Here is a 23904-nt window from a genome sequence, read left to right on the forward strand (position 1 = left end):
GTAAGGGCTAGTTTTGAATAACACGGTTCTATTGTGAAAATGGCAAATCTACATGCTCACAACGCCCTTGTGAGCATGTAGATCTGCTATTTTCACAATTTCTGCCTCTAATACTTGACCATTTGGCCAATGTTTAATTTGTCATTTTAGAGTGTGCAGATACCCTCTGTACACTTAAACTTTATGTTGGTTTGTTTACAGTTGAGTGAGAAAACAATGTTGCACATTAAGTTAATCATCTGGGGAGCCCTGGGGGTCCCGACCCACAGGTTGAGAATCACTGATCTAACAAATGCTATGACGACATTTAAGTCCTGCTATACGTAGGAGGAAGGCTGGACATGTTTTGCATCATTTTCTTCTTAGCCTGAGCACAGCAACGTGTGGAAGATTATTGAAATCTCATCTTGGTGTGCATGGTATTCAGAGCACGGCCAAAAACTGTGCGTGTAGAAATGTCCCTTTTTACGTTTAATCTATGGATTTTGTTTTGGAGTCTGAGGTCTATGAAGATTGTACAAAAAGTATGATCAGGAATGATAGTCTGTATGGCCTCATTATAGATGACTTATTCATCACTTAAACCCTTTATTCTCAGTAAAACAACTGTACTTCTTCTACCTGCGCCAAATCTCTTCTCCAAAAAGAGCCGATCTACAAGCTCACAACGTCAACGTGTTGTGACGCTGTGTGAGCTTGTAGACCTGCTGTTCCCCCCACAATACTGTATGCATGCTGGGGTTCCATAAATCCTGTTCATAGCGTTCCACCAGCAGACCTGTATTTTTTTTTCTGCCTCAGTAAATGTCATCAAAGGCATGTAAATGGAGACGTGAGACATGCTTTGACTGGCTGCTTTGCTCTGTTGTGGAGACATCTGTAGTAATGAAACAAAATAAAAAGCCAGAAAGATCCCAAATGTTCTTCTGTTTTTATATCGGTGCATTTTGACTCTTGTCGTGAGATCATGTGCTTTCAAGGACGGAGCAGCTCTGGTGAAAAGCAGTGTTGTTGGAAAAACATTGGATTTGTTCTTTCCATTATTTATGTTGTCACTTGTCAGGAAGTCTAATGAGGTGGTTTATGTTCATTCAGTTGTTTTGGAATGTCCAATTATAGTGTTTACACACTCTGAACTCTTTCAGTTAGTGTTGTTCTAGTTATATGTATTAAAACATTATCTATACAACATAATCGTTCCGACAGACAGATGAAACTGTCCCACCCAGGCCAGTAAGAACTCAGTTGTAACTTGCAAGGTTATTTAGTTACAATCAACTGCAACACAACAGTGGGCGGTGTCCATGAGCCAACTCAATGTTGTTGACTGATTTACCACTGTTTTAAAGCCAATCAGAATCCAGTATTTGAACATGTGACCACAAAAAGTGGTAGAACTGTTATGTTTGGTTAACACTCACCCTGCCAAAAAAGACGTTTCTATAATAAAAACGTCTTTTTAACTATGGACCTCCCTGCCAGACGTTTTCTGGACGTCTTTTTTAAATAAATAATTAAAAAAAAAATATATATATTTTTTTTTCCAAAACAAATTTAAAAAAAAAAAGAAATTGGACCTCCAACAGTGTACTAGGCATGATCACGATCACGAAATTGCATGTTTAACCCCTATACCAACCCCATCTTTCAAACATGGCAGCCATGTTTGTTTACATTTGAAGAAAACATAAGGGCTCCTTTCTCCTGAATGCCTGAACGGATTTCCAAGCGGATTTTTTTGTTTGAAAGCTGTGAAAAGCAAGCACATGCATAGTGCATGATCTGTGCACGAATGTGTGCACCAGCGTGCACACTATTTTTTTAACCCTTTGTTGGCGAAACGGCAATATAAGAGGTCCCACTTTAAATATGGCACCGACTGAGTTAAAGAGGTAACAATCTGAAGTAACACAGATCATGTCTTCATTGTGTTGGTCCAGGAGTTTGCTGCTCTCACCAAGGAGGTGAACATCTGCAGAGAACACCTGCTGGAGAAGGAGGAGGAGATCGCTGAGCTGAAGGCAGAGAGGAACAACACACGGGTCAGTGGCATGCACACACGCACGCACACACACGCACACGCACGCACGCATGCACACGCACGCACGCACGCACGCACGCACGCACGCACGCACGCACGCACGCACGCACGCACGCACGCACGCACACACGCACACACGCACACACACGCACACACGCAAACGCACGCGCATGCACTTATCAGAGCTGCAAGCTAAAGCTCTAGACCAGGGGTCTTCAACCTTTTCAGGCCAAGGACCCCTTAGCTGAGAGAGAGATGGAGCAGGGACCCCCACAACCTGTTCATAGATTCCATATAGTTTCATCTTTTGACAGCACAATCATCAGTGTATTTTGGATTCTTGAACCGTCAATACTTAATACACTTGACCTTTCACTCTGTACTTAGTCTGCTCTTTTTCACCTCTACACCAAAGCTATTTGCCGAAAATAGCCAATCTACAAGCTCACAACGCCTCGCAGCGCGAGGTGTTGTGAGCTTGTAGATTGGCTATTTTTGGCTAAAGTTCTCAGAATATGGACGCTATGGTTTCAAGTGGATAAGGAGGAAAAAAGGTTTATATCACACAAAGATTTTGGAGGACCCCCTGTAGTAACTCTGGGGACCCACTAGACATATGAGCCACGCAAGTTCTGAGTCTTTAATGACCAGAACATTGTCCACACTGTTTATGTTAGTGTACAGTGTATACATATATTTGCTGTTGCTGTTGGGTGGAAACCTTATGTCCAAAACAATTCCGTTTCAGGAAATAGTTTTATTTTTATTTTTTATTTTTGAAGATGTTTCTAAACTAGTGAAATAGCCAAGAATCTACAAGCTTGGCTATTTTCAGCCACTTTGGTATGATGCTATAATTACATGCCAAAGGAATACGGTACATTTGTCCATTCATTTATGAAACAAATAGAAAGAATTGGCAAATTATTACTATTAAAAAGTGTAATTTGTGTGAAGGATGATGGTCTGTGATTTGGGGCCCAGTACATGCAGGACGGTGAAGTTAGTGTACGATATCTACAGTAAAGCAGGCACTGCTGGGTCCCAGTGGTGCTGAATGATGTCTATAATTAATTCATTAGATTAATTAGATTCATTAGAGAGCAAACTGATCAGTACCACTGGGACTCATGACTCATCCGTGTGTTCTTTTAATTGTGTTTTTTGGCGTTGAACATTGGAACATAAACCTAGATATAAATTATATTTCTGTTGGCATATTGGGCTTTTCTAAATACATTGCACAGATACTAATGCCAGGTTGTGATGCTGTTATACGTTTTTATGGAAGCGATTCTAAGCGAATATGTATGTCTATGCAAATTAATAATGCATTTATTTAACGAGCGTTGTAGAATTACGTTACAAAGGGCCAAGCAGATGAGCTGAGGTGTGTTGTGCCTGTGATAAATGAAGGCAAGAGAAGAAGAGTTACTGAAGGGCTGATTCATGTAGAACTGATGGTAGGGATGTCCCCATCAGATCAGGTGATTTCAATAGGTCGGAAACGGGAGACAAATATTTGGAAAAAGATAAGCCGATAAGCTTTATTTTTTATTTTGTTCTGATCCATTCCAGATCCAATGCTGCACTAAGTGAAAATAAATAATAAGCCATGTCCATGTAGGTTAGAATGGATACTGTAATTAAAGTAAAAAAGATCTCCACCAGTCCTGGTTGTCTACCCAGGGCCCACACACTTTGTAACAAAGTCAGTCATTTGGAATGGGAAAAATAATAGGTCTTATATTAGTTGGTGGTGTTATGTCTTATAGTCAGTGTTGTTGTGTCTCCAGCTCCTTCTAGAACATCTGGAGTGCTTGGTGTCTTATAGTCAGTGTTGTTGTTTCTACAGCTCCTTCTAGAACATCTGGAGTGCTTGGTGTCTTATAGTCAGTGTTGTTGTTTCTACAGCTGCTTCTAGAACATCTGGAGTGCCTGGTGTCTTATAGTCAGTGTTGTTATGTGTCTACAGCTCCTTCTAGAACATCTGGAGTGCTTGGTGTCTTATAGTCAGTGTTGTTGTTTCTACAGCTCCTTCTAGAACATCTGGAGTGCTTGGTGTCTTATAGTCAGTGTTGTTGTTTCTACAGCTCCTTCTAGAACATCTGGAGTGCTTGGTGTCTTATAGTCAGTGTTGTTGTTTCTACAGCTGCTTCTAGAACATCTGGAGTGCCTGGTGTCTTATAGTCAGTGTTGTTATGTGTCTACAGCTCCTTCTAGAACATCTGGAGTGCTTGGTGTCCCGTCATGAGCGCAGTCTGAGGATGACGGTGGTGAAGCGTCAGGCCCAGTCCCCAGCGGGGGTCTCCAGCGAGGTGGAGGTCCTCAAGGCCCTCAAGTCCCTCTTCGAACATCACAAAGCCCTGGACGAGAAGGTAGGCAGTGTGTGTGTGTGTGTGTGTGTGTGTGTGTGTGTGTGTGTGTGTGTGTGTGTGTGTGTGTGTGTGTGTGTGTGTGTGTGTGTGTGTGCGTGCGCGTGCGCGTGCGTGTGTGTGATGAATGAAACAAATTATTATGGCTTTTTCTCCTCCTCAATGTTGGTATGTAACCTAAAGTTAACGATGTCACAGGAGTAAAAGTTAATGAAAATGTGAATGAAACATGCTCTGAAAGCTTCATTCATACATTACTTCCTGACATAACCTGATTATTTTCGGTAATTGCGTCGTCGTTCATTAACGGACGGGTGTGTGTGTGTGTGTGTGTGTGTGTGTGTGTGCGTGTGTGTGTGTATACAGTAACATGCTAAAAAGATGATGGAATGCAAACAAATGCAAGCCGGTACGAGCCCTGAAGGGCGACGGAGCGCAGGAGTGTTTGATGAGACCTGTGTGGTAATGCTCGTTATTCACACGGGTAGAGAGCTAGTTCAACCAATCAGATTGCTTTGTCGGAAGACTGGGAACTACCTGTTGTATAATGAGAGTTAATGAGTGTTAACGAGCTGTGTTGTGTGCAGGTGAGGGAACGGCTACGCGTGGCGTTGGAACGATGCAGCACGTTGGAGGAACAGCTCACCTCCTCACACAAAGAGGTAAGAACACACACACACACACACACACACACACACACACACACACACACACACACACACACACACACACACACACACCCCGACCGTATTCTGAGCTTGGAGATCTGCTATCTTTGAATATCCAAAGTATCAAATCATGGTTAAAGTGGTTAGAATGTAAAGTGACACAGATCTTTTCCAGGTCTCAATGTGTAAAGATGTAATCCTGCAGAAGGACCCATCATACTGTACATTCAAAACATGGTGCATTTACAGTATATAGAGCCTTTATCCAAGGTGCTTTACATAGATTGTGCATTTCATTCACCAATTCATACACATTCAAGCCACCAACCTGCTCATCAGGCGCAACTAGGGGTTCAGAGTCTTGCTCAAGGACTCTTCAACACCAACTCTGGGGAAGCCCGGGATCGAACTGGGAACCCTCAATGTTCTAATGACAGTTTCTCTACCCCTGAGCCACTGCCGCCCATTCAAATGACTGCATTCATTTTTTTTTTTTTTTTTGCTTAATTAATTGTGGCATGAAGCCTAATAAGTTAACGAGGTGACTTTAGTAAAAGTACATGAGTATATGAATGAAACATGCTCTGAATGGTTCATTCATTCATTAGTATCGTCATAACCTAATTACCTAACGGTTGTATATCGTGTCGCGGCACAACAGAAATAGCTCACTACTCGTCCAGCTCACTAAAGACCCTTTCTCACTGCAGCTTTAGCCCCACACTACACTACACTACACTACACTACACTACACTACACTACACTACACTACACTACACTACACTACACCACTCCACACAGCACAGCACCGCATCAACATATCATCACTGTCTGGCCAAAACCTCTTAAAGTGATAGTTCACCTATTTTTGACATAAAGCTGTGTGAAATACTTGCCATTAAAACAGTGGTTAAAAATGTATTAATTGATTACCAGAGTCCCGTGGTCAGAGTTCTGGTCAGTTTCTAATGAATATTAAGTAGTTGCAATGGGGTGGGGGCCATTTGGCGTGGCCCAATCATTGAAAATAGATGAATCCACAAAACTAGCGTCATTTGTATTGTAGGTTTCGTTCTGATCAGCTGCCTGCAAAGCACCTTGTTTTGGGGAAATACGTTGCATCGGCGTAGTGATACTGGACACAAAAAATAGTACCATGTGACAGAGGGGTCGAAGTTGAACGATAGTTGGTCTATTTGGTAGAAATAGGTCAACAATACAAATTAAGCTAGTTTTGTGGATTCATCTATTTTTAATGATTGGGCCATGAGCCCCTGCCAAATCACCGGAACTACTTTATATTCATCTAAAACTGACCAGAACTCTGACCACGGGACTCTGGTAATGGATTAATACATTTGTAACCACTATTTTGATGGCAAGTATTTCACACAGCTTCATGTCAAAAATAGGTGAACTATCACTTTAACAACACACTTTCTGCCAAACCAGCTAACTCCACTCGATTGGCCCTCTCTTTTTCTTTATAAATATGTGCTATTGAACACCCTTTACGTCTGTGTGTTGGTTAAAATAATATTGAACCAATGAAAAGTAGTAAAAAGCCCTTCGGCCAAAACCTCCTAACTCCACTTGAGCTCATTTTCCCCAAAATCAACATTTTGGAGTTAGGAGGTTTCGGCCCGACAACAGAGATATCTACCTTTTCTATTACAGTGAAATATCCCACCGCTTGGCCTAGCTCGGACCCACCCTGGAGTGGATACCTTTTAGTACCACTTTGACACCACTCTACCCAGGTTTTCACTATCGTAGCCTACTGTGTCCAATCAACCGCTTTCCATACACCAACACAAAACAACAGTAGTAGCGTGCACGTGGTCCATTAGGTCATCCAGTCGTCCAAATCAAATTATAAAATATGAAAATGTGATTTGGAGACACTGGCATGACTTATTGGATTAGTCTAACATTAGAACTGGTAGTTCCTGGTGGTCTACAACAGTGGTTCTCAACCTGTGGGTCGGGACCCCCAGGGGGGGGTCCCCAAATTATTTTGGGGGGGTCCCCAGATGATTAATTTAATGTGCAACATTGTTTTCTCACTCAACAGTAAACAGACCAACATAAAGTTTAAGTGTATAGGGGGTACCTGCACATGTCTATAGTGTCATTTTAAGGACTTTTTAATACCTCTAATATGACAAATTAAACATTGGCCAAATTGTCAAATATTAAAGGCAGAAATTGTGAAAATAGCCGATCTACATGCTCACAACGCCTCGCAACACGAGGTGTTGTGAGCATGTAGATCTGCTTTTTTCACAATAGAACCGTGTTATACAGAATGTAATGCCTCAACTCATAGTGCTCATCAGGGTGGGGGGGGGGGGGGGGTCCCCAGTTAAAATATGATTGTTTTGGGGGTCGCGGCCGGAAAAGGTTGAGAACCACTGGTTTAGAACATAAAGGACTGGAACACGGTTCAGGATAACTGGGCCCTGGGGGGACCCTAACCCAGTAGAATGAGAGAACTGGGCCCTGGGGGGACCCTAACCCAGTAGAATGAGAGAACTGGAGGGGTCATGGTGGTGGTCGGTAGTGCTGTCGCCTCACAGCTAGAAGGTTCTGGGTTCGATTCCCGCCGGGGGAAGCTGTGGGCACTGTGGGCGTGTTCCTTCCCTCCTCCACGTCATCAGTGCCCACACTCTTAAGAGGGGTTGGCAAAAGCAGGGTTTGCTGCAGCGCCAGGCAGGCCACCCATCCAAGAGTCTGGTGAAAATCATGCAAAATCCCTCCGTGCAAAACAAACTATTCTTTTGTGTTTGTTTAAAGGACAACTCCTCCCTAAATCACTTCTAGGCTCATTTCCCTACTTATATTGATCCACAATGACTGTCCATGGGGTCTATTAGGCAGAAATGCTCCCGTTGTCTAGTTTCCCCTTCAGAACCCAGCAGCTCTCATAGCATAGAGTGGAGCCTATAAGACTATCACTTTTACACTATTTTTTGTGGTCAAAAGAGATTATTTTTCATGAATGTGTTACTAGTTGTCATTACAAACACATCCATGCCTTGGTTGTCCCACACAAGCCATCACAATCTCATAAATCATGTTTTAGGGTGAGCATTTGGCACAAGTGCCAATCAAAGTGACTGTATGGGCATCTTTTCCGGGACTTGGCAAAACACATAAAAGCATAACATCTGTTTAGCAGAGTGTGATGGCTTGTGTGGACAATGATGACATGGATGTGTTTATAATGACAACTAGTACCACATTCATGAAAAATAAAAACACTTTTGACCTCAACAAATATTGTAAAAGCGATGGGCAAAAATAAGAATGAATCAAAACTAAGGGAATTAATTTAATCAAATGAATGAATGAATGAATGAAATAAAATGTGTCGGCCCACCCCAGCCAACCACCTGGACAAGCCTTTTCCCTGCAGGAAACCCTGGCTATGTGCATGTTCTCCCTGTGTCTCCTAGGGTAGATACCTTCACAAAAACATGCAGTAATCCTGGTCTCTATACCGCCTCCCCCTGGCCAGCAAGGGAGCCTGAAGCGGCTCGCTCACTCCTCATGCACTGAAGGCAGCATGAGCTCAGTTCAGGGCTCTGCCCAGGTTGGCAGAGGGAGAGCAGAGCCCCGGATTACAGTTTAGGCAGCAGTTGGCACGCGTGTATCAAAACAACATCCCGGTTCCAACAATGGAACAAGGGGGGAGCGCTTGTTTTCGGTGGAGATGATGGAGGCGCGCAGGCGTTATATTATAAACACAATCTGATCTAGTTATAACAACAATCATGACATGGGCTATTTATTATAATCACTAATTCACTATGAAGTGTCTTTAATTATAATTCAAGTAAAAATAGCCTAGTCAAATAACACGGACAAATTGTTCTGGCCACAACCATATCAAAACAAAATGCCTAAACTAATTTAAATGTAGGTCTATTATAACTGTGATAATGGTTCTTGTAAATCCCAATTATTAAGTAGAATACTTGACCTTATAAATATAGAATGTTTATAATGTGTTATGATTATTTCTTGTGTTATATGTTATGAAACATTACATGTAGGCCTATTATATTACCTATAACCTTTACACCAGTGAGCTCTCGCCACCTCCGCGCGGTCCAGGGGAACACAACGAAGCGCTCCCTACCTCCGGTTCAGCCAATCACAAGCTTCCACTGCTGGAAGCGGGATGTTGTTTTGATACACGCAGTTGGCACTGGGTGAAAAATGGGTTACGAAATCATGGGTTAAAAATTATGGAGAAAAAAAGAAAAAAATTAGAGAACTGGGCTTGGGGTTGACCCAGTAGAATGAGAAGGGTTTAATTGACATCATCCCAACATACACACACACACACACACACACACACACACACACACACACACACACACACACACACACACACACACACACACACACACACGTGTGCGTGTGCTTTGAGAGCTCATGCAAAGAAAGAACGAAAGAGCGAGTCTTGAATGGATACAGATTGACAAAGGCTGAGAGGATGTGGGGAAAGTGGCCCAGATTTACACTCACATTCATGCTATAGACCTTCTTTTATCACACACACGCACGCACGCACGCACGCACGCATGCACGCCCGTGCACGTTTTGGAGCAGAATAGTTGTGGTTTGCAGCAGCATTCAGTGGGTTGACTCTGCTCTCCTTCAGCCAACACAATAATGTCAAGCTTTTTTTCAAGCTTGAACCTTATAAAAGCTGGTTTGCATAGAGATTACTTTGAATTACAAAGCTGATTAATAGCTTGGCTTTTTTCGGTGTGAATAGGGCATAACAGTGCGATTACACAACAGGTGCCCTTAAAAAGTTAATTTCATTGTAATTAACACTTATGTTGCAATGATTTTTTCTCTTCAATGTCTCGTGTTGCCATGGTTACCATAGACTTCCATGTAATTGTGCAAGTGTGTAAAAAGTGCACGCCCATGCCTAGATGATGCACTAGCCATAAATTATAACTTCCAGTAGAGGGTGCTAATATGCGGAGGTTACGTCTCTCCTGGAGTTATAACGCAGAGTAAAATAGCTCTCGCTGGTTGAGCCTCCATGTCCCTAATCGCCTCAAAACATGTTTAAATCATGAAGTTGCTCACCTCATCGTCGAAACAGCTTTATATCTACCGATGAGCCCACTCGTTGGCATGTGTTAGTCCATATGTTTCTAATAAATTAATGTTTACTAAAACTTCTTTGAGTCTCATCGCTTTCCTTGTTTTTGAACTGCTTGGGTAAAATGGCCGAACATATCACGCGAGATGAGTAAAAGCCTGGCTACGCGAGGCTACATATCACGTGACGTTGATCGCCGTTGCGATTTGCTCATACTAGGACATGAAGTTTTTGTATGCGGAAGTATTCCAACGTTCTGTAGTTCTGAAGCGCTCTGTATGCGGAAACATTCCGACGAAGAAACGCGAGTCTCAGAGAAGTTTTAGTAAACATTAATTTATTAGAAACATATGGACTAACACATGCCAACGAGTGGGCTCATCGGTAGATATAAAGCTGTTTCGACGATGAGGTGAGCAACTTCATGATTTAAACATGTTTTGAGGCGATTAGGGACATGGAGGCTCAACCAGCGAGAGCTATTTTACTCTGCGTTATAACTCCAGGAGAGACGTAACCTCCGCATATTAGCACCCTCTACTGGAAGTTATAATTTATGGCTAATGATGCACCACGTGTGTAGATGCTGTTCACAGCTTTCAAACAAAAAAATCCGCTTGGAAATCCGTTCAGGCATTCATGATTTATCAGCCATTATGTTTTCTACAGATGTAAACAAACATGGCTGCTATGTTTGAAAGAATGGGTTGGTATGGGGGTTAAACATGCAATTTCGCGATCGCGATCATGCCTAATACATTTCTGGAGGTCCAAAAAAAAAATTTGAAAAAAAAAATTTTGAATTTTTTTTTTTTTTTTTTTTTCAAAAACGGCCCAAACTCGGGAAACTCGGGGTTGGCACAACACTAGTACCAATACAAACTCGGGAAACTCGGGGTTGGCACCATATGTGTTAAGATATTCGACAGAAATGTGTAATTTTTGAATGCCACATGCTACCATGTCCCTGAACCTCACATGAAAACTGCTAGCATAGCTGCTAACCATACTGTTGGGAGAGGGTGAGCTTCAGCGTTCCCCTTTGTTTGATGAGACCTGTGTGGTAATGCTCATTATTCACACAGGTAGAAAGCTACTTCAACCAATCAGATTGCTTCATCAGAACTACCAGTTGTATAATAACGTCCCCTCATGTGTGTTCCAGCTCTTACCTCAGAGAACACAGCGAACAATAATAACTAGAAAAGATGCAATTGAAAATTGCGAGTGTGGTTGCTGACTGCTGACGTGACTTTATTCTACAGCAAGCCAACTGTCATGTGAAGCTCCACTACTTTTTCCCACTCCCATTGATTACCTACTGATTCCCACTACAATTGATTCCCTATTGATTCCCACTCCCATTGATTACCTACTGATTCCCACTACAATTGATTCCCTACTGATTCCCACTCCCATTGATTCCCTATTGATTCCCACTCCCATTGATTACCTACTGATTCCCACTACAATTGATTCCCTATTGATTCCCACTCCCATTGATTACCTACTGATTCCCACTACAATTGATTCCCTACTGATTCCCACTCCCATTGATTCCCTATTGATTCCCACTCCCATTGATTACCTACTGATTCCCACTCCCATTGATTCCCTACTGATTCCCACTCCCATTGATTCCCTACTGATTCCCACTCCCATTGATTCCCTATTGATTCCCACTCCCATTGATTACCTACTGATTCCCACTACCATTGATTCCCTACTGATTCCCACTCCCATTGATTCCCTATTGATTCGCTATCCCATTGATTCCCTACTGATTCCCACTCCCATTGATTCCCTACTGATTCCCACTCCCATTGATTCCCTATTGATTCCCACTCCCATTGATTCCCTACTGATTCCCACTCCCATTGATTCCCTATTGATTCCCACTCCCATTGATTCCCTATTGATTCCCACTCCCTTTGATTCCCTACTGATTCCCACTCCCATTGATTCCCTATTGATTCCCTATCCCTGTCGGACAGAAGTCTATCTGTCAATTTCCAATGTCAGCAGAAAGGTTACCCTAGTAATAAATAATAATAAGTAATAATAATATAATGAATAACGTTTCCCCAGGACTATAACGTGTTGCCCTGTTGGGCAACCACACTAATAACTAGAACTGCACTCTGTCCACGTGCCAACTTGCGCCTCACTCACAAGCAGGCCACACATGATGGCCAACTTACGCACAAGCAGAGCGCACCACGAGGTGTGCCCTGCTGGCCTCATTGGCTGTTAATGAACGCTAAGAACGCTCTTATATACCAAACTCTGCTGACATCACCAGTGGCATCACCGGGAATGCTGGTCCCTCATTGGCTGTAGGGAGACACCTACATACACACATGCTTACATAATACATATATGCATACATTCCCTGAATCCCATTTCAGGGTTACGTTCTTCAAGAAGTCAGTCACCTTCATACATACGCAGCCCATTACAGTACTTGCATGCTCTGCTTGCGCAAGTAATAATGATGATGATGATAATGTGTGTTTCAGCTGTTGTACCTCAGAGAACACAGCGCTCAGAAGAGAGCAGTTCTGCTGGACGGAACCGCTGAGCTCAACCACATCTCTGGAGACACACCTAGTACTAACGGCAAGGTGATCACTGTTCTCCTCAGAGCTTTCTTTTTAATACAGCATTACACTTAAAAGCAGAGGTGTGTTCTAGACTTTTTTGAGGGCATACTATAATCTATGATCCGCTGCTATTCGTGCGGCCAGCGCATACACAAGTGCATAATGCCTATCTGATACACTACTTTGAAAGGTTCACGAGGGCAGACCATGTTTCAAAAAAAGTCTTCACAGCTTACTCAGGGACAGGTAGAACACAGCACTGCACAAAAGCATCAGAAGTAGCAGACCAACACGTTGTTGAGCTGCTACATTTTGTTTAATTATGCAGTAAAGATGGTCAGGAACAGGACTAAAACCCCTGATGCACTGTCAGTCTGTCAGGCTGCTTACTGTACAGCATGTGCCTGGACTGCTGGACCACGGCTCAGGCCTGGGATCAGATCTTAGAGTTGTGTGTCCTGTAAGGCTGGCAGACTGTGAGTGTTGAACAATGGCAAGGACTCTGGCACAGCTTGTAACTGATGGCTGCCAGACACAACATATTTTGAGATGGGGCTCGGTGGTCAAATACATATCATTTTGGGGTCCTTGACATGAAAACGTTTGAGCACCACTCATAAAACTGTTAGGATTTAAAATACATTTTGTAGAATGGGCTAAAGGTATTTTTTAATATTCTTTATTTAGGGACAGACACTATAACTTTGCATCTTACATTTCTGTCTCTATTATCCATAAAACATATTAAAAAAAAATCTAAAACACCACAACATGAAGTAAATAAAATTTACATTTGGGAGAATTAACAAAAGTGTACATTAGAAATTAAATTCAAAGTAATATACCTGAAGACATGGGGGAACACTTTTAGCTGTGAGTGTTAGTTTATATAAGTCAGGTTTTAAGAGTAAGATTTTAATCACCCAATCATTGCTGCTGCGAACTCGCAGGGGTACTACGAATCTCATCCAATACTTAATACATTTCTCCTTCTGTAAGCGGAGAGAGAAGGTGATCTGTTCCATAACCTAGATTTTGTTTACCAAATCAATCCATTAATTCAGGGGTCTTCAACGTTTTCAGGCCAAGGACCCCTTATTTGAGAGAGAGATGAAGCAGGGACCCCCACAACCTTTTTATAGATTCCATATAGTTTCATTGTTTGACAGCACAATCATCAGTGTATTTTGGATTCATGTCAATTTGTGTTTCCAGATATTTAACCACTTGAACCGTCAATACTTAATGAACTTGAACTTTCACTCTGTACTTAGTCTGCTCTTTTTCCCCTCTACACCAAAGCTCTTTGCTGCGAGGCGTTGTGAGCTTGTAGATCTGCTATGTTTGGCTTAAGTTCTCAGAATATGGATTCAAGAATATGGGTTCAAGTGGTTAATATAAAAAAGGAGGAAAAAAGTTTCTATCACTCAAAGATTTGGAGGACCCCCTGTAGTAACTAGGGGGTCCCGGACCCCCTTTTGAAGACCCCTGCATTAATTTATGGTGACGGCTACAGGTCTTAATGGTTCTAATGTCTGTCCCTCCACCCAGCGGTCGTCGGACGGCTCCCTGAGCCAGGAGGATGAAGTGGGCCCTGGGGGCCCCGGGGTGAAGGTGGGGGAGCTGCAGGAGGTGGTGGAGAGGCAGAGCCAGGACCTGGGCCAGATGAAGGAGCGCATGGCGGCCATGGTGGGACGCATCTCTGAGCTGGAGGAGGACCTGGACACGGCCCGCAAGGACCTCATCAAGTCTGAGGACATGAACACCAGACTGCAGAGAGATCTGAGAGAGGTAGGAGTTAAACTATATATACTGTATACATATACATGAACACAAGGACCTCATCAAGTCTGAGGACATGAACACCAGACTGCAGAGAGATCTACGAGAGGTAGGGTTATAATATATAATATACCTGTATACATACACATGAACACAAGGACCTCATCAAGTCTGAGGACATGAATACTAGACTGCAGAGAGACCTACGAGAGGTAAGGTTATAATATATATACTGTATATTATACATACACATGCACACAAGGACCTCATCAAGTCTGAGGACATGAACACCAGACTGCAGAGAGACCTACGAGAGGTAAGGTTATAATATATAATATACCTGTATACATACACATGAACACAAGGACCTCATCAAGTCTGAGGACATGAATACTAGACTGCAGAGAGACCTACGAGAGGTAAGGTTATAATATATATACTGTATATTATACATACACATGCACACAAGGACCTCATCAAGTCTGAGGACATGAACACCAGACTGCAGAGAGATCTACGAGAGGTAAGGTTATAATATATAATATACATGAACACCAGACTGCAGAGAGACCTGAGAGAGGTAGGATTTATAATATATGAACACTATGAGAAGTAGGAGCAAAGATTTATAATGTAAGTCCCAACCCACAGGTTGAGAACCTCTGCTTTACAGCAACTTGTAAACTACATAAATAAGTTATTAAACGTGTGTCTGTCTCTCTCTCCAGTCCATGGCCCAGAAGGACGACATGGAGGAGAGGATCACCACTCTAGAGAAACGCTACCTGGCTGCTCAGAGAGAAGCCACCTCCGTCCACGACCTGAACGACAAGCTGGAGAACGAGGTGGCCAATAAGGACTCTATGTTCAGACAGGTAACGCACGCACGCACGCACGCACACACACACACACACGCACGCGCGCGCGCACGCACACGTACACGCACACACTCTTTCTAATGCATCCCAGTGCACTGCACTCACACACCAACCACACTCTGCTCTAAATAGCCCCTTTTCGACTGTGTCTTTAGCACCACAGCACACCACACCACACCACACCGCACCGCATAAACATATCTACATTTTCCATTACAATGGTAATACAATATACATTTGTATTACAACTATCCTAAATTATAATACACTATAATGGATTATAACTGTGATCATAACACAATATAAAGTATTAAATTATTACTATGATAATTATAATAGATTATAATAGTGGTTATAACACAATAGCATCTATTATCAGTGGAAAAGGGGCTAATGTGGTCAATGGAACAGACATCTCTCTCCCCCCCCACACACACACACACACACACACACACACACACACACACACACACACACACACACACACACACACACACACACACACACACACCCTCACCCTCTCCCCCCCCCTTTCTTTTATGAGTCCTCTTTCTCTCTGTGACCCCCCCCCCCCCCCCCCATCACTTCCAGGTCAGGAGAGGGGGCGTCAGAACCATGTCAACAAGACACATTTACAATGGTTTATTATTTTGATAATCCACTCAATCGATGCACACTAATCTGTGTGTGTGTGTGTGTGTGTGTGTGTGTGTGTGTGTGTGTGTGTGTGTGTGTGTGTGTGTGTGTGTGTGTGTGTGTGTGTGTGTGTGTGTGTGTGTGTGTGTGTGTGTGTGTGTGTGTGTGTGTGTGTGTGTGCGCGCGCGCGCGTGCGTCAGACGGAGGACAGGAACCGTGCGCTGCAGGAGAAGCTGGACCTTGCGGAGCAGAAGCTGCAGCAGACGATCCGTAAGGCTGAGACCCTGCCGGAGGTGGAGGCTGAGCTGGCTCAGAGGGTCGCTGCTCTCACCAAGGTATTAGAATACAACCTCTACCCCCTTAACACTTGGGGAGCCAAACTCGTTCAGTGACGAGTTATGGCCACTAGATGTCACCCTGCCACAGGAAGTTATATCGTCGAGGGACGAGTCAACAAATAGTTAACTTTTCGAGACCGCAGCTTCCCTTTGCATGCCCTGAATCCATTACGTCACCCAGCCAGGGCAGGAAGCCCCCTGTCTCTCCCCACACGGAAGGATTTTACATGGCTTTAGATTCTACTTTGAAACATAAGAACGGCTTTATCTGAGAATGAGGTAAAAACAGCCCCATGGAGGCAGAGAGCTGATTGTTTTCACGGCGACACTTTACCGCGAATTTACCGCGATTTTTTTACCGCGAGTTTCGCGAGCGTTTGTAAACAAATGGAGTACCTCCTCAATCTTCTCTGGACACGCACGTGCACACGCACGAAGCTTGCGGGGCTCATCAAAACATAACGTAAGTCAATGGTGGCACCAGCAACAGCTATAAATGTTATAAACCTTGGCCGCCCATGTGTTAATATACTGTATATACCAGTAAGCGACCGTAGGTCACTTATCTCCACAAATAGGGCAAAAATGTGTTTTGCCAAAATCTTCCTGATCCATGTTGATGACATGAGTGTAGACATACTGTGTAGTGATTTTCGTGATTTTAGGGCAAAATCTGTAGGAGCAGTGTCCAAAAATGTGTTTTTAAAAATCGGCCTGGAGGTGGCGCTATATGGGACAGATTCATGGTGATGGGATGAGTGTAGACATACTGTGTAGCGATTTGCGTGATTTTAGGGCCAAAACTGTAGGAGCAGTGTCCAAAAATGTGTTTTAAAAATCGGCCTCATGGTGGCGCTAGAAGAGGGCCATGTGAGAAGTGAGGGGTGGGGTGTCCGCGTTGCCTTGGCGGACGAATAGGTACCGGCCCCGGCTCTCCCGGACCCTCCTAGCCCGAGTTACGGCATTTTATGTGAGCTGCAGTGGAGGGGGTCCTCCACTGGGGGCGCCACCACTTTTGCATCCGTTCTGGAGCACCAGGAGTCGGTGGTCCCCGGGAATTCCCCGTGAGCAGCCCCGTTGGGGTGGTCATTTGGTCATTTTTGCACATTTGGTCATTTTTTACATCTGGGGGTCCCCCAGGGACCTGGGGGTCCCTGGAGCTCCGGGGGTCCTTGGAGGTTGTAGTTTGGCAGCCAAGGAGCGTGTGTGCAAAATTTGGCATGGATCGGGGCAACGGTTGAGGAGATATGAGCAGGGCAAGAGTGTGACGTGTGAGGTGTGACAGACAGACGGACAGACTGACTGACTGACGGACTGACGGACTGACACTTTGTGCAGGGTTTGATAGTAAATGCGACCTACGGTCGCAATCACACGTGTGTGCATATGGGTGCGCTCGTCCAGAGTCTAGACGAACAACATCTCACTTTTTCACTGAAGCTATCCCTCACTAAAACATAAGCAAAATGCCTGTAATATTTTTTTTGGTGATCATTAGAATGTATAGAACCTGTACACGTTATTATTGTGAGAAATATCCCCAAAATGCAAATTTGAGCATGATTTATGATTTGATTTATGGCTATAAAACCTTACAAAAACGTTATTATTTTTTAAACATTACATTTTCCTCTGATTAGGACTCCTACAACACCATCTGATTTTTTTTAAACATTTTTTGGCAAGTATAAATTAATTCTGGTCTTGCAGGGCTAAGCGACTTGAAACATTTTGATCCCCTGATGTTGTAGCTCCGCCCAGGCACCACCACTACACACTGTGTGGAATGGAGCACATGGTGCTGTGGAGAGCCACAACCAGAGGAACGCTAGTTTTTATTTTCTACAGAAGAAGAATTCAACCAGTGTTGTTTTCCGGGTTATTTATGTATCCACTCGTCTCACAGCAACCGAGGATCGCTCCGGACTGTTAGATAACGGCGATATTACCGGTAATCAGATTAATAAATCTCTGTCTTTCTAAGAAATCTCCGTCTAGGGGGCGATATGGTGATAATTATCGTTGTGGTGATACAATGTCTCCATGATATGCCTTTTCAGAGGTATCGTATATATCGTGATACAATTGAGGGAGCCTTGTAAAAAAATCCTGTTTAATCGTTAATACAGAGATTCATTGCAGAATTCAATTTAAACCTGCATTTTGTTCTAAATCAGTTCTCAAACTTTAAAATGTCAAGGTCTCCCACTTAACTCTTTACATACTTGTAAAGTTCAATTTAGACCTCCCAAAAGGAACCCAGAGAGTCTGGTTTTTGTCAAGTAACTTGAAAAATAACCATAAAAACCAACGTGAAAAAGAATCGTGATAAAATCATGTATCGTGATACAGCTTGGGAAAATATTGTGATATCGTATTTTTCAATATCGCCCACCCCTATCTCCGTCTATGGAACACAAGTGCCTACTTTTGAAAAGACAGAGATCTCTGACTAAGCCAAGGCACCAAGTGTGTTGTTATACTGTTGTCCCTAACCCTGGTTTCTACCTGAAGCCCTGCTGACAGCTCTAACGAACCTCACATCCTAGCATGATGATGACTAGCCATCATTCCTGGGAGACTTTATAATGAGTGTGATGGGAAGTAGTAACAGTCACCGAGCCCACAGGGGCTTGATATGGGGGGGGGGGGGGGGGGGGAGGCCAGCAGCCCCCTTCCCTCCCCTGAACAAACTCAGGTCAGTTGTGTTCGTATAGACCAGGGGTTTTCAAAGTGGGTGACGGGGCACCCTGGGGTGCCGTAACGGCAGTCCAGGGGTGCCGCGAGATCATTTGATAATATTTGGAATTTATTTGGACACTTGAAGAAATATTTAGTATCTTTTTAAACTTGAAATACAAAGTTATTTTCAGTCAGTTCTAACCAAAATGGCTGTTATCTCAACGTTTTCCCCGCAACATAATCACTAAAATATCGTCACTGTCGGGCAGAAACCTCTGTCGCACAAAACTAGTGAAAACAGCCGATCTACAAGCACGCAACGCCTCGCATCGCGAGGCGTTGTGTGCTGCTTGTAGATCTGCTGTTTTCACTAGTTTAGAACATTTTATAGATGATAAATACAAAAAAGTTTTGGGCATACAAGGTTTCCACCCGACAACGACGATATTCTATAAATCTAAGGTGCTGGGATTGAAAATGATAATGTAGGGGTGGCTCAGATTAAAAAAACAAATATTTATAGGGTGCCCTGAGACAAAAAAAGTTTGGGAACCCCTGGTATAGACGCCCCCAAAAAAGCCAGATTTGAACCCACAACCTCCGCGGTGGTGGGCAGGGACTTTACCACTGCTCCACCCGAGCTCCCGTAGGGTTTCAACCTGCTGACACTCACTGGAATGGGAACACAGTAATACTAACAACCAAGAGATGGAGACACATGAGGAAATACTTAAACAGGTGTGTGTGTGTGTGTGTGTGTGTGTGTGTGTGTGTGTGTGTGTGTGTGTGTGTGTGTGTGTGTGTGTGTGTGTGTGTGTGTGTGTGTGTGTGTGTGTGTGTGTGTGTGTGTGTGTGTGTGTGTGTGTGTGTGTGTGTGTGTGTGTGGGGTCTTTGCAGAAGAGGAGGGTGACACTTTTACTGGACAGTTAATTAGCAGCAGTTCTGCTGTGTCGGATCAAACAGGGAAAGATACACGGTGGAAATGTCTCAACGGAGTGAAAAGGGAATAGGTGCTAACTGTGTGTGTGTCAAGAGTTGTCAGAACTATAAGGTTATGTTAAGCCATTTACCATGAGAGGGAGTGGGTTGTTGGCTGATTTACCACTGCTTCAGCCTCGTGCCACAACCCTGAAACGGTGGTAAATCAGCCAACAACCCACAACCCTCGGATGGTAAATTGCTTTTCTACCTCTTCTACCATATAAATGAAAGAAAACACAGTTTGATCTTGGACATGTTACAACTGCAACACAACAGTGGGCGGGGTCCATGAGCCAACGCAAGGTTGTTGACCGATTTACCACTGTTTTAACCCATTTAGAACAGGTACACAATCATTGTTTTATGCTTTAACTATTGAAAAATAGCAGATATACAAGCTCGAGCTCGTGCTATTTTTGAAAAATCGTGAAAATTTGAATTTTGACCCGATTCTATAAGTGTCTTTTGAATCATTCTAAGACTTTTTGAAAAACCTATGTTTCTATGTCAGCAATCTGGCCAGCCATCGTCAAAGAAAAGGTCCTTTTCACTTAACTGGAGCTCAGTTAGTCTGTTCTTGAGAGACTACTATGTCAGTGGTTCTCAAACCTTTTCATGTGAAGGACCCCCAAAATGATATGTATTTGGCCACGGACCCCCATCTCAAAATATTTAGTTCCAGGGACCACCCAGAAGCAACATTTTGAGTTACAAACGTTCGCTTTGAAAATACATATATTCAAAGATTTGCACACATTTTCACGACTTTTAAAAAAAAAGCAGATATACAAGCTCGCAGCGCGGCACTCGGTGCCGCACTGTGAGCTTTGTATATCTGCTATTTTTCACTGGTTAAAGCATTCAATAATTCTAGGCCTAAATGGGTTAAGCCAATCAGAATCTAGCATCTGAACACGTGACCACACAAAGTGTTAGAAATGTCCCTGTGCGTTGGTCATCCTCTGCCGGAGGAAGTGGGCAGAGGAAAGTGATTGTTTAGGTTTAGACTCAGTGTTCTATTTTTAGACGCTTGGCAGCCGTCCTGCAGTCCATTTATAGTTAGTCTGGGACAAGAGAAGACAGACTGAGACCACAGCGCTCCTAGCCTAGCCTTCATTAACCCATTTAGGTCTAGAATTATTGAATGCTTTAACCAGTGAAAAATTGCAGATATACAAGCTCACAGCGTGGCACAGAGTGCCGCGCTGCGAGCTTGTAGATCTGCTATTTTGGAAAAAGTCGTGAAAATGTGTGCAAATCTTTGAATACATGCATTTTCAAAGTGAACGTTTGTAACTAAAATTTTGCTTCTCCTGGAGATACTCCTGGTCATAACATTACTCCACTACTACTTTACAAGTGAACGTTACTCTGTGCACTTTTGCACTTCAGTTAACGGCCCTCCAGACTAGGTGCGGGCACCGCCTCCTAGCAATTCATTTTCAATGAGAGGCAGGTGGCTTTTTCGGCCGCACAGCGAAGTTTTGGGGCGGCGAGTAGAGCGGGCGCGGTCCTGTGAAACCCACTGCGAGCGTGCTCGTTTGTGCATGCGTACGCGGGCGGTGAGAGATGGATTGTGTTCATCTTTGTGAAATACCGCGTAACGTTTACTCACTGAGCGAGTGTGTTTGTGTCTCACCGCGGTGCGGCCACCGCTGATCCTAGCGGCAGCCCCGACGGAAACCGCCTGTAGTGTGGAGGACACCTTAAAGTACTTGGAGTACTAGCTTTAAAAACATTTATAGGTAATCAAATGGTATGTGCGTTTCAAATTAAGTATTCAAAAGTGCAAATGACAAAGTACATTTTCTTCTCATCCCCCAAATTAAAATATTTTCCATACATTTTCAAAACAACAGCAATCATAGTGAAATTAGCAGATCTACAAGCTCACATCATCCATCATCTTTTTTGACTGAAACAGGGCTTAACTCATACAATATTTGACTAATTGACGTTAAGAGATGTCTTTAGGACAAAGACAGTGGTGCATCTGGTTGTGTAGAGATGTCTTTTAGGAGGACAGACAGAGTTGTGAATCTCGTTGTGTAAGAGATGGGTGGAGTCATAATAACAGAGAGAAATATTCATGGAATTGAAACCAGATCCTCTTGTTGGCTCATCATAATCAACGTTGCCAGGTTCTAGAGTCTGTATCTCCCTATTAGACACCCAGAGAGGACATCTACTCAGGCTGAGACATTGATAAAAAAAAAAAAAAAAAAAAAAAAAACACGAGTTAACAATATGGAATGCTGCAATTTACACATGGAAGATGCTGCACTTAATTGTGTCAAACAGAGCTGAAATCACTTGTTCTGCCCTCCCCCTAATACTACATGTCATTGTTTATGCTAAGAACCGCCCGCACACCAAAGATAGTGTTGTGTTGCCAGCGGCTTGGCGGTGCCACGGGGTGTAAATTAGGCGTAACACAAACAGGAAGTGTCAGGAAACCCTGCCCATCAGAGCTGCTGGAGCAGCCATGTTGGCTCATCTCTGTGTCATTTCTTTAAGAGATGTTTTGGGTCTTTTCTGCCTTTATCTATAGGACAGCAGGTAGACAGGAAGCAGGGAGTGACACGCAGCAAAGGTCATGGGGATCGGATAACTAAGTGCTGTATATAACAATTTTATTATCTTTTAACCACTTTTAACGTGCCGTCCCTTTTTCAGCTGTGCCATTTTAGGAGAAAACATTCAAAGCTGCTGATCTACATGCCTGTTTTGTACTATTTGTATACGAAGAAGTATTACGTTGTTAACACATGGGCTGCTAAGGTTTATAACATTTATAGCTGTTGCTGCTGCCACCATTGACTTACGCTTTGTTTTGACGAGCCCCGCAAGCTTCGTGCGTGTGCACGTGCGTGTCCAGAGAAGATTGAGGAGGATAATCCATTTGTTTACAAACGCTCGCGAAACTAAAATCCAAAAATCACGGTAAAATCGCGGTAAAGTGTCGCCGTGAAAACAATCAGCTCTCTGCTTCCATGGGGCTGTTTTCATCTCATTCTAAGATAAAGCCGTTCTTATGTTTCAAAGCCATGTTAAGTCCTTCCGTGAGGGGAGAGCCAGAGGGGCTGCTTGCACTGGCTGGGTGACGTAATGGATTCAGGTCATGCAAAGGGCAACTGCAGTCTCAAAAAGTTAACTGTTTGTTGCCTCGTCCGTGAACGAGATAACTTCCTGTGGCAGGGGGACACCTAGTGGCCTTAACTCGTCCCTGAACGAGATAACTTCCTGTGGCAGGGGGACACCTAGTGGCCTTAACTCGTCCCTGAACGAGATAACTTCCTGTGGCAGGGGGACACCTAGTGGCCTTAACTCGTCCCTGAACGAGATAACTTCCTGTGGCAGGGGGACACCTAGTGGCCTTAACTCGTCCCTGAACGAGATAACTTCCTGTGGCAGGGGGACACCTAGTGGCCTTAACTCGTCCCTGAACGAGATAACTTCCTGTGGCAGGGGGACACCTAGTGGCCTTAACTCGTCCCTGAACGAGATAACTTCCTGTGGCAGGGGGACACCTAGTGGCCTTAACTCGTCCCTGAACGAGATAACTTCCTGTGGCAGGGGGACACCTAGTGGCCTTAACTCGTCCCTGAACGAGTTTGGCGACATGGGTGTTAAAATGAGGAGTTGCTCTTGAGTTAAAGAACTGGAGTTTTTAGAATGACTTGAAGGAGTAGTTCACCCCAACAAGTGACTTATTTTCCAGCCAATAGTTTGATGGCTGGGCCTCCTTCAGTAGGAGACCGTTTGAAAAGAAGGTCTAAAAAGTGAAAC

General features: G+C 43.6%; 1 protein-coding gene across 1 annotated transcript in view; it reads left to right on the forward strand.

The window, feature by feature from the left end:
* ppfia1 (PTPRF interacting protein alpha 1) overlaps window positions 1-23904 on the forward strand; it is a 127997-nt gene that overhangs the window by 43910 nt on the left and 60183 nt on the right. Inside the window, 7 exon segments of the mRNA XM_080730418.1 lie at window positions 1941-2042; window positions 4255-4419; window positions 5004-5078; window positions 12735-12839; window positions 14370-14609; window positions 15329-15475; window positions 16315-16449. Of these exon segments, the coding sequence (XP_080586544.1) occupies window positions 1941-2042; window positions 4255-4419; window positions 5004-5078; window positions 12735-12839; window positions 14370-14609; window positions 15329-15475; window positions 16315-16449 (969 nt within the window).

This window comes from Nannobrachium achirus (assembly GCF_963921795.1).
Source record: "Nannobrachium achirus genome assembly, chromosome: 7".
NCBI classification, from domain to species: Eukaryota; Metazoa; Chordata; class Actinopteri; order Myctophiformes; family Myctophidae; genus Nannobrachium; species Nannobrachium achirus.